Genomic DNA, 12,097 nt, shown 5'->3' on the forward strand with positions numbered 1-12,097 from the left:
CCCTGTACTCCACCGGGAGCCAGTGCAGCTGGAAAAGCACTCACTGCATTCTGCACCCACTGGAGTTTCTGGGACAGCTTCAAGGGCAGCCCCGCGTAGAGCGAATTACAGTAGTCAAGCCTGATGCACCCCTTCTTGCATCAAATCCCTCCCCCAAACCCACCTTTTCTACAAAGCCTATAGCGCCAACCCCTAGGCCCAATATACTGCCGTAACAAAGTGGAACCGAACTGTGCATCCATTCATCCAGTTAGCAAATTATAGGTTGAGTCCCTTGGGGCACAGACCTGTCCTCTTATACCCTGTGGAGCCAGTGTGGTGTAGTGGTTCGAGTATTGGACTAGGACCTGGGAGAACGGGGTTCAAATCCCCACTCGTCCATGAAGGTCACTGAGGGACCTTGGGTCACTCATTGCCTCTCAGCCTAACCCATCTCAGAGGGTGGTTGTGGGGATTAAACGAGGAAAGGGAGAACCATTGACACCACCATGAGCTCCTTGGAGGAAAAGGTGGGATAATAATGCAATCAATTAATAATAAATGCATAGTGCCATCTACGTGCATTACATGTAAATCAACAGTAACAGAGTTATGCCCTTCTCCAGGTAACCACATCCTAACAATGCTATATATCTATTAGGATAATAACATCATATATATTTATATAAGAATCTATGGGAGTACATTACACTGCATTTTTGTATATTGTTTCTTAGCTCACATTTTTTGTCCTTTCTTTTCTTGTTCTTCTCTTCTGCATCACTTTACTTCTTTATGATCAAAATTCTTTCAGTAAAATAAAAAGGTAAAGGGACCCCTGACCATTAGGTCCAGTCGTGACCGACTCTGGGGTTGCAGCGCTCATCTCGCTTTTTTGGCCGAGGGAGCCGGCGTACAGCTTCCAGGTCATGTGGCCAGCATGACTAAGCTGCTTCTGGCGAACCAGAGAAGCGCACGGAAACGCCGTTTACCTTCCCGCCGGAGCGGTACCTATTTATCTACTTGCACTTTGACGTGCTTTCAAACTGCTAGGTTGGCAGGAGCAGGGACCGAGCAACGGGAGCTCATCCCGTCGCGGGGATTCGAACCACCGACCTTCTGATCGGCAAGTCCTAGGCTCTGTGGTTTAACCCACAGCACCACCCGCGTCTCTTTTTCAGTAAAATAGTAATACCAAAAAAAGGAGGAATGGCTTATCTGAGAATATGAGAACCTGACCCCAAAACTAGTTCTCACAGTAAAAAGCAGAGCAGGATTGCTAGCGGTCAGCACAGCACTTCATGGCCAACACTTCCTGTTTCCCAGTCCATGACCCTGTGGTAATGACACTTGCATATGACACTTGCACATGAAAGGGTTAACGTGAGCCAGAAATGAGCTCAAGTGACCATGGAGGACCTTAGCAGTCTCCCAGCAGCCTTTGCCTCTTCTTACCACCACTCCTGCAGCACTCTGCCTTCCTGGAATAAGTAAGTAGCCACATGTCTACAGCCTGAATGACTTAGCAAATGCAAATACTACATGATTTCTTTTGTAATGAAACCAAGTTCTTTTCTTTTCAAATTGTTTGGAATCTTTTCTTCCTTACTTTTACAGCCAATGGGTGGAGACTTCTTTATTGTAATTGTGGAAACTCTGTAAGTAAAAGCATCACTTATTTGCAAAGCCAAGTGTCTGTGATTTATTCTAGCCTAAGTATTTTCATGGGGAACATTTGTTTAAAGGTGGATGGAGGACAGATGTAAAATCTAACCAAGTTTTAATGTGCTTCGTACCAATCGTCAGTGTGCTAACTGAAGCAAGAGAGTAAGAATCTTTTTTTGAACCCCTCTCTCTGACAGACCCAACTTTGTTCTTAGCAGCTACTTTTATCGGCCAAACACAGGTGTTTTTCACCTCGGAGCTGTTCCACATACTCCTCCAACTCCTTGTCTTTCATGACGCAGATACGGGCAGCACCAGCAAAAGCAGACAGGGAAGTGGATTTGGATTTTTTCATGGGACCTTTCCTCTGAGCAGACTTGCCCTCAGCAATGCTATCGGCGCGCCAAGCTTTCTTGCCAGTAGATTCCAGGAACTTTTGCCGGTAGTAGCTAGGAGGCAAGCAAAGGAACAACATTGAGACAAAGGCTAAACGTTACAGAATGTGAAGGAACTGAACTCTGTAGTCCTGGGCTACTTGCGTGGACTTGAATATTATGTGTAGGAAAACATATTTTACTTGTGTGGACTGTTGCATATCATACAGGCTTATCTTTACTGCATATTTTCTTGTTTGTTCACTAGGGATGAGCCTGGAAATCCAGCCAAGGTCCTAAGGCAATGAAAACTCCACTGGATATGTGAGAGGTTGCACGCCCTTCATCTGAAAGTGGGGGAATTAAAAACTCCAAACTTCATTGACCCAGTAACCCAAAATTTCTATCCCACAGTTCCTCGAAGGAGAGCTGTTCACCTAAGAGCCGCTGCTCCACTGCAGGCCAGAATGACAGCCAATGAACCAACACATGAATGAGTGACTCAAGGAGGAGACATTTTCTTTCTTTCTTTCTTTCTTTCTTTCTTTCTTTCTTTCCTCCCTCTTTTTGCCAAATCGTTTTTATTGATTTTCCAAATTTTACCAAACCAACCACAAGTTAAAGCAAATTTAATACACCCCTCCAAAAAACTGGTTTCCTGTACTCCATTGTCGATGTGTCCATAGTTTCCGCTTCTTGCTGCATTACTTTCCCAGTTATATCTAATTCACATTCCATTCCTCGCAATTAACCTTATATTACAATTTTTTTGTAGTAAACAAACAAATAAACAATACAAAAAAACACAACACTCAGTGAGTTTTATGGCTGAGCAGGGATCTGAATACTGATCTCCTAAAACCAGCACTCTAAACTGGCTCCCTAATAAATAAATAATCACACACATACCTCGCCCCGGTTTCTCACCTGACAATATTCACAGTGGTTTTCCTTGGCAGCGTAGAAGTCTCCACAAGCTTTGACAAAAGCTCAAATAACAAGATCCCTCGGGCGTCAACAGTCTCCATGTCACCTTTCCTGGGGGCTGAGAGGAATGGGGGATACAGAGCGATTAGAGAAGCTCCCATTTCCTCACCCCTTTCAAGCCATGACTAAATAACTGCTGCAATTGGGGAAAAGGAGGAAAGCTGAGTGGCTCCGATTTTAATCCATAAAACAACAACAACGCCTCAGATATCCATCTTAATGGCCACCAGCAGCAAATTAGCTTTGTGCTGCTACAGACATTTTCCCACAGAAACTCCCAAGATGCTGCAGAGTCCATACAGAGAGAGCAGGGATCAGTCCTAGGACTCAGATAAATTGGTAAAGAAAAAGCGTTTTATACGCATTATAAGGCTGTGGCACCAGATGGCGCTGTGGAGCTACGTTTTTGCCAACGCGATTTCTCATACAAAGTTTGCAAACGCTTCTTTGATGTGACCCTAAATGACAACATGTTTTATCTCACCTACGGCCTGGATGAAGCGGTTGCTGTCTGTGATGATGTTAAGGAAGTCTGTGAAATTCACCTTTCCATCTCCTGCAGGACAACACACACACAAAATAAGGAGCTGATTAGACAGCCTGAGACAGTGAATCACAATAATGCCTTACTCTTGACAGTAGTTGCCGCTGGGCAACCTTGTCACTCTCAGACTTCCATTCATTCACTTGCATGCTGTGACTCAGTTCTGCGCATGCTGGAGAAGGGCATGTCATTTTAGGAAACGAGACTTTATTTTTGCAAATTTCTTCAGTTTTGGGGTCTGAGAAGTTCAAATCTGCTATTTTATTTGTGACTGGATCACATTTAGCTTGGTAAGTTTGATGAAGAAGCACATAAACTGCTTTCGGAAAACCAATAATTTTGCTTTTACCTTCCGAAAGTGTCAAGTAACGCTAAATTATAACACGTAACAGAGGGTTTCAACCTTTTTGAGCCTATGGCTCCCTTAACCAACTACATTCTTTCTGCAGCACCCCTGTGGGGCTGAGGAGCCCAGTTATGTCACCCCTTGCCTGCAGAGCTGGCAGCCTCTCACCCTTTCTTGAACACATAATAATAACAATAATAATAATAATAATAATAATAATAATAATAATAATAATAATAATAATCTATTTATTTATTTATACCTCACCCATCTCCACTCCTTCTGGAGTGTTCCCTCAGCCTCCTCTCCCCTCTCCTTGGAAGTCCTCCAGGCAGCTGCTCCTGCTTTCCCTGGTCGCCCTGCCCAAAAGAGAGGTGCCCCCCCCCAATATTTTGCTTCAGCTCCAGAGAGCACTCACTGTCTGTGTCTGCGTACACCAGCTCATCAAAGGCTTCCTCCTCGGTTAAGTTGATTCCCAAGTTATAGGCCGTGCTCTGCAGGGCTCCAAGATCAATGGTTCCATCAAAGTCCTTGCTGAAGGAATCGTAAGCATTGCGGAATGCTGTACAGAAGTTTGAGGTGGGGAAAAGAAGAGGGAAGACTCAGGGGGAAACCCAAAAATGATTTGCTCGGAGAGAGAATCCGTGAAAAGGACTAAGCACCAAATTTCTCCTATGAATGCTCCCCACCTCAGCCTCTGCATTCGAAACCCCATGTTTACATAAAATCCTATCCTTAGTTCACTAGCAAAGTCAGTAGTCCTCAAGCTTCTCTGACCCAGAACCCACCTTTAACACAGACACGCATTTGGGGAACCATTTCTTAATTATTTACCACACAGACTTCTCCCCACTTACGGGTGACCAACCCGAGCGCAAATGCATATATGGGCGGTGCTGGGAAACAAATAATTCGATCAAAACCCAGAAGTGGTGGGAGAGAGCTTCTGGAGAGTCCTCATGGCTCACAATTTCATTTATGTGTGCAGGGGCCCAGAACATAACTCCCGTGTAATGGGGTTGGGAAATCACCTGTATATTTGTATGGTAGAAGTGCAGCTATTGCACCCCCTCCCCCCCCCTTAGATAAGGAGGTGAATCAGCAGGATTTAAACTCACCAGTTGAAGACCAGCGGTCTAAATAATAAGTTTCATTGCTTTCAATGAAAATCAATCTGTACTAACTTTGTCTAGATTGTGTCCCTCCATTGACTGATTAATCTACCATTGCTTTGCTACAATTCTGGAAATTGTTTCATGAGGATATTGACCGCTGCGAGTCTTTCATGCAATGCGTGTATGTTCTTGCTTACATTTCCCTAGCTTGTTTGTCTGCATGGTTAATTCTTCTCTCTTATAACCGAATTGGTATTTTAAAATTTCGGTAAAATACATTTGTGAAACAAATCAAAACAAATGATATTGGGAAGCGTGTGGGAACGTTTATATAATTTAGCAGAGTTTAAACGATCCCCTGTTTGAGTTTATGGAGCGACAAGAGGGGCTGCTAACTCGTTTGAGTCCTATCAATAATTATACCTTCCTGGTGGACAATCCCTTTCTGTCCCTCTTAAAGAAAACACACATGAATCTGAATCATATTAACATAAACTACTTTGCTTTCAGATTCATTCAGCTTTACAGAGTTGTTCCTGAAGGCAGTTTTGTCGATCGGTTGCTGCTAGGAGTGTTAACTGATAACTGCTCGGATGCAGTCTTCTCATGACTCACTACTATCTAGTATATAGTTTATCTGTTATGTAAACCTAAGCCTGCCTTCAGGAACAACTCTGTAAACCGCAGTTTGGTCAAACTCATGCTGGTAGCTTTGAGAACACTGTCCAACCATCTCCTCCTCTGTCGTCCCCTTCTCCTTGTGCCCTCCATCTTTCCCAACATCAGGGTCTTTTCCAGGGAGTCTTCTCATGAGGTAGCCAAAGTATTGGAGCCTCAGCTTCAGGATCTGTCCTTCCAGTGAGCACTCAGGGCTGATTTCCTTCAGAATGGATAGGTTTGATCTTCTTGTAGTCCATGGGACTCTCAAGAGTCTCCTCCAACACCATAATTCAAAAGCATCAATTCTTCGGCGATCAGCCTTCTTTATGGTCCAGCTCTCACTTCCATACATCACTACTGGGAAAACCATAGCTTTAACTATACGGACCTTTGTTGGCAAGGTGATGTCTCTGCTTTTTAAGATGCTGTCTAGATTTGTCACTGCTTCCCTCCCAAGAAGCAGGCGTCTTTTAATTTCGTGACTGCTGTCACCATCTGTAGTGATCATGGAGCCCAAGAAAGTAAAATCTCTCACTGCCTCAATTTCTTCCCCTTCTATTTGCCAGGAGGTGATGGGCCCAGTGTTAATATGATTCAGATTCAGGTTTGTAGGATATAAAGCTGTCACTCAAGTCCAACATTCCACACCTAGGACTTCTCTGATCTTGACCTTCCCAACCTCTGAGCAAAATAAAAAAGAGCTGTTTGCATTTGTAGTATAAATTGGCCCTAGCAGATGAATCTACAGCGGCTTTCAGACCTATGAGTAGGTTGTCTCCAGAGTACTAAGATGACTTAACAGTTGCATAGGGGTAGCCAATGTGGTACCCTCCATATGTTAAGAACTACAATTCCCATGAGACTCAGCCAGCATGGCCAATGGTCAGGAAAAATGGGAGTCATATACGGTCCACCATATCTGAAGGTGGTCCAAATTGGCTAGCCCAGAATGATGTTTTGCAAACAGGAGAATTACCTTCCAGTTGTGGTTTGGTCAGGTTCCTTGCTGCTCTGGATTTGCCCATGTCACTGGGAGCCTCAGAATACTGAATTCTGCCAAAAATACAAAGAAAGAAGCACAACGTTGATTAGCCGACTCACGGCTTCCCCAAACTTACCTTTTAATGTATTTTTGATCTTTGTTGGAAGCCGCCCAGAGTGGCTGGGGAAACTCAGTCAGATGGGCAGGGTACAAATAAATAATAATAATAATAATAATAATAATAATAATAATAATAATAATTATTATTATTATTATTATTTTGCCCTGCTCTTCCTGAGCAGAGGTCTGTGTTTTAATGCCCTGTGCCTGAGCATTTTTTAATTTAATTTTCCCCCCTGCAAAAGCCCACTTTTTAAAGCTGCATCGTCAGTTTGGGTTTTCCACAAATTGAGGTTTGCTCCAATTGAGCAGGTTGTCTGGGTTTTGTTTTTTTAAGAAATTGTCATTAATTTGAGAATCCATTAATGGAATGAATAAGGTACTGGAACTTAAGAAGAGGCAGGCAGCTTGGGATTAAAGAGGGATAACGGTCATTCCAAAAACCGAGTAGGATCTATCCCCCACTAAAACCATACAGATCATTTTTCCCATACTATTTTCATGTCAATACTTGTAGTTCATTTAAATAAGGCGGTAAATACAGTAAGACCAGAGTTAAGATAATGGGCCACATCCAACGCAGGGTGCTTGCACAAGGAGAATTTCCCGACTCCTATTCTTTGCCATTAGGGATGCAGGTGGCACTGTGGGTTAAACCACAGAGCCTAGGACTTGCTGATCAGAAGGTTGGTGGTTCGAATCCCTGTGATGGGGTGAGCTCCCGTTGCTCGGTCCCTGCTCCTGCCAACCTAGCAGTTCGATATCACGTCAAAGTGCAAGTAGATAAATAGGTACCGCTCTGGCGGGAAGGTAAACGGCGTTTCCGTGCACTGCTCTGGTTCGCCAGAAGCGGCTTAGTCCTGCTGGCCACATGACCCAGAAGCTGTACGCCGGCTCCCTCGGCCAATAAAGCGAGATGAGCGCCGCAACCCCAGAGTTGGCCACGACTGGACCTAATGGTCAGGGGTCCCTTTACCTTTACTATTCTTTGCCATTGCACCCCCTTTTCCTGAGGGTCAGGAGGCTCTCAGAAAAGCCAGAGATGTGGGGCAGGGCCCTGAAGTTAGGTGGAGGGAGCTTGCATTAGTGAATCCTGACTAACCTGCTTGGTGCCTCTTGGTGGTGCCTCTCTGTCACCTTTGGAAACCTGATGGACTTTGCATGTAACTTTTTACCCACATAGGTTCCTGTCAAGAAAAGGAGATTTGCTTAAACCGTCAGTGGTAGACAGGCACACCCCCGACGGCAAACAGAACGCGTGGAGATCTCCCCAGATAACCCGTTTATTCTCCATTCCTCCTGATTTACTTCCACAAAACATACACGGTGTTTTATTTACAGTGGTACCTCAGGTGATGAACTTAATTCGTTCTGGAGGTCTGTTCTTAACCCAAAACCGTTCTTAACCTGAGGTGCGCTTTCGCTAATGGAACCTCCCACTGCCGCCGGTGCACGATTTCCGTTCTCATCCTGGGGCAAAGTTTGCAACCCGGAGCAACTACTTCCAGGTTACGCAGAGTTTGTAACCTGAAGCGTTTGTAACCACTGTATTTTCTTGATTAAATTTATATTCTAGCCTTTCTTCCAAAGGATAGACTATGTTGAGTCTCTACTGAGCATTTGTCCGAATTTGTTTATGGGGCAGTTATGTGGCAATGAACTATTATTTTTATTTTTATTATTATTAGCATTTTACCCCGCTATTCAGCCAAAAAGCATCTCTTGGAGGCTGTAGAACAGAAGTGAAGCAAGAAAGCTGGGAGGGCAATAAGCACTGCCATAGGTTGGGAATCTGCCAAGTCCAAGAAATGGGCCTTTTCCCAATCTGTTGCCTCTATATTTCCATCGCCAAAGGTAAAACAACAACAGCAAACTCACCCTCCATCTCAGAGCGGGCTAGGGTGACATTGCAAGCCCTTACAAACTCTTTCAAATTCACCGTCCCGTCCTCTGCAAGGCAAAAAGAGAGAAGGACTTGAGAAAGACCCCACTGTAGAGAAAGAAGGGAGATAGCACAGCCTTACACGGCTTCCTTCCAGATTAAAAGGAAAAATGCCTTTAAAAGAACTGTATTGCAGTTTTCTTCACAAACATTATTGTTATTGTTATTTATTGAATTTATACACCACACTATACCTGGGGGGTCTCAGAGGGGTTCACAGAATAAAATCAAGATATAAAACCACAAAATACATAATAAAAACAAAAACAACCCAATAGGCCCCCCAACACATTTTAAAAGTGCATAGGATATAAACATAAACCACATTTTTACCTCACTAACATGGAGCAACAGATTCCCCAAGACAGATGATAGCAACAAGTAATAATAATAATCAAATATTATTTATATGCTGCTCATCTGACTGGGTTGCCCCAGTCAGTAGCCATATGCCATATATTATATAACTGTTTGTGTATGTATGTGTATGTGTGTGTGAGAGAGAGAGTGTATGTATGTATCCAATTAAAACAAGCCCTGACATTTAAAGTTACTTAAAATAAAAATACAGACCATTCTAAAACAGCAGTCATTTAAAAAAACAAGAACAGATAAAATAGCCTTAGCTCAGTTAAAAACAGGCAATCTGCCTCACCCTCTGAACGCCAACTGATATGTAAGGGTTGATACAAATTTCCAAAGGGCAAGGCCCAAAATATTGCCTTGAAAACAGCCTTTTGAAACTGAAAGCAGTAGTGACTGAAATCTATTTGTTCACAGTAGTCTGTAGAAAATATAATAACAACAGACCACATAATAGCGGACGGTTCTCCCGAAATATGAATCACTTTATTAAAACTTCAGAATGAATGGCAAACCTATGGAACAGCCTTGATCAGCCTTGGACTCCCAGATGTTGTTGGATTACAATTCCCATAATCCCTAGCTAGCAGGACCAGTGGTCAGAGATGATGGGAGTTGTAGTCTAACAACATTTGGGGACCTAAGGTTGAGTAAGTCTGTGCTAGAGTATGGTGGGTGATGGTTAGACTTGGGCAGGACTTGTGGCCTTGTTATCCCATCAGAGAGTTGTCGATGGATGTGCCACAAGACAGTCATCCAGTCTGTAGACTAAACGGCTGCATCAACCTGTGTGATGTGCAGGTGTGAAGGTTTGGGGAGTCATATTTTAGAACTCTTAGTTCCATGGTCCAATGAAGATGAGAAGACCATGGGACATACTCACCATTCATCATTGCAATCTTCTGCGCTTCCTCCAGTTCTTCCTGTGTTAAGAAGATTCCCATGCCGCCTAGGACAGTGTCCAGGTCGCTAATATCCACTTTTTCATCTTTAAAGGAAAAGAAACAGATGTTTCACGATATTAACCTGTGGAAAACTAATCCCATCTGGTGCCTCATTTGGCCCCACAACAATAATTATTAATACCCTGTTTTACAAATGAAGAACACTAAAGCAGAGCAAGTTAATGCAGCAGAACTCAGATGAGTGATCTAGATTTCTGTTCCACCTTATGCCACACAGCTCACAATTTGAAAACACAATCCAAAGAGAAAGAAAGAGGTTTTGGACACTTCCAGATGATCTGTTTGTCCAAAGTCTGGGAGAAGGTTAGACAACATTACAGCTTTCCGCTGCATTTTCCTGTTACTTTCCTTATTTTTTAAAAAAAGTTTAGTTTAGGGGAGGAAGGAAGTCTGTTGTTCAATAGCTCCTAATCAACTTTAACTGTGTAACCTAAATTTGCCAGCATGCGACTAATTCCCACCCCCAAAATAGTGGCAGCCTGGATGCACCCATTGTGTTTCCGGTGTTGTACACTGGATGAACGAGATCAAAAGTTATTCATGGAACTGTCTAGCATCAGTTAGCTTTCTGTCTCAGTTTACAAACTGTAAATTTAAATGTGCGATAGTCAGTGGTGTAGCGTGTGTGTGCCATAGGGGAGGTTGCCCAGGGTGCAAAATTGCTAGGGGGCGCAAAATTTCAACATCTGGTGTTGCCTCAATACAGCTGTGTGCTTTCATCACGGGGCTCCATACAAACCAGGAAGTGACCTCTCTAGACAACGGAACAACTCTTCTTTTCTTATCTCTGCGGCTGCAATCTTCTGGGTGGCACAGACGCCGTTTGGCAATTGAATGTGCATGTGCACTCTGTCCATTTCCCTCCCACCCACCCCTTCTCATGGCCCCAGAGCTGGCAACCCATGCTACACCACTGGCGATGGCATATTTACAACCCATCAGAAGTAAGGCCTATTTTACTCCCAACTACATGCGCCTTGGACTATAGCCATACATCAGTTTCAATCCTCAGCTTCCTGCTCCAATAACGGATATTTCCTCTCCCTCCCTTTTTATCAATCCCACCCCCTCTTTTTGTACATTATTCCTTTTCCCAGCTTCAGCAGCTCTGACTATAGTTAGGAGATAAGATGGCCAGATGCAAGAGGGCTCCTGGGCCTTTAATAGTCACACAAAAGTGGGAAATTCAACAGGTATAGCTTGCCACACAAATCGCACCTGCCCAAATGCCATTCTCACACATCTTTTAAAGATGCAGGAGGGGGCCCAGTCCTCTTTTGCATCTGTCCACCCCACTGAGAGGAAAAACAGAGGCAATACAATCAGTGGCGTAGCGTGGGTTGTCAGCACCCGGGGCAAGGCAAGTAATTTGCGCCCCCTAACCCATGGATTTGCGCCCCCTAACCCTAACCCCCAGATGTTGCGCCCGGTGCGGCCGGCCCCCCCTGCACTCCCCACGCTACGCCACTGAATACAATGTGTCAGTGGATGCTTTCTGTTCTGCCTTCCTTGAAATGCCTGTAATCCTCATGAGGATTGAAAATGGGGCTTTGCATCGCCCCACTCTGCCCAGATTTGATTCTTCTTATCATGTCTGTGGTTTCCAGTAAGGGGAAATACCCTTCTGTTCCCAAATCCTCCCTGGTCCACAGAGCGAGCGAACATGCAACATACTCAGGGCTGTCTTAAGCATATGCGGTGCCGGGGTGCAAAGATCCGTCCAACGTGCCCCCCCCCAGGTTGCCCTGTCCCAGGCAAGCAGGAGGGAAGAGCCGGCTGGCCGCCTCAGCGTCTCATTGGCTTGGTCACCCCCAAACTTGCTTCTGCAGCAGAAGAGCCCACTGCGGCACTCAGACCGACGGACGGGCTCTTCCCCGGACTCAACTCTCGGGCCCTAGACTCTCAGCCTGGTGCCCCTGAGAGCCCGGCGCCCCACACCCCTAGTGCCTATGGGTAAGACAGCCCTGAACGTATTCTGGCTAGAAGGAAGAGGTGAGGAGCCATGGCACCATAGCTGGGAGAAGAACGCTTGGGGTCAAGGCAGACCCACCTTAA

General features: G+C 44.6%; 1 protein-coding gene across 5 annotated transcripts in view; it reads right to left on the bottom strand.

The window, feature by feature from the left end:
* LOC310690462 (uncharacterized protein) overlaps positions 1 to 12,097 on the bottom strand; it is a 123,773-nt gene that overhangs the window by 3,646 nt on the left and 108,030 nt on the right. For all 5 annotated transcript variants that reach the window (XM_083469373.1, XM_083469372.1, XM_083469371.1 and 2 more), the window contains 8 exons: positions 9,961 to 10,065; positions 8,651 to 8,722; positions 7,875 to 7,959; positions 6,647 to 6,723; positions 4,314 to 4,457; positions 3,490 to 3,561; positions 2,946 to 3,063; positions 1,897 to 2,093 (listed from right to left, as the gene is read on the bottom strand). In XM_083469373.1, the coding sequence (XP_083325499.1) occupies positions 1,897 to 2,093; positions 2,946 to 3,063; positions 3,490 to 3,561; positions 4,314 to 4,457; positions 6,647 to 6,723; positions 7,875 to 7,959; positions 8,651 to 8,722; positions 9,961 to 10,065 (870 nt within the window). The remainder of the gene's footprint in view (positions 1 to 1,896; positions 2,094 to 2,945; positions 3,064 to 3,489; positions 3,562 to 4,313; positions 4,458 to 6,646; positions 6,724 to 7,874; positions 7,960 to 8,650; positions 8,723 to 9,960; positions 10,066 to 12,097) is intronic.

Source organism: Podarcis liolepis, assembly GCF_965112155.1.
Source record: "Podarcis liolepis genome assembly, chromosome: 13".
Taxonomy (NCBI): Eukaryota; Metazoa; Chordata; class Lepidosauria; order Squamata; family Lacertidae; genus Podarcis; species Podarcis liolepis.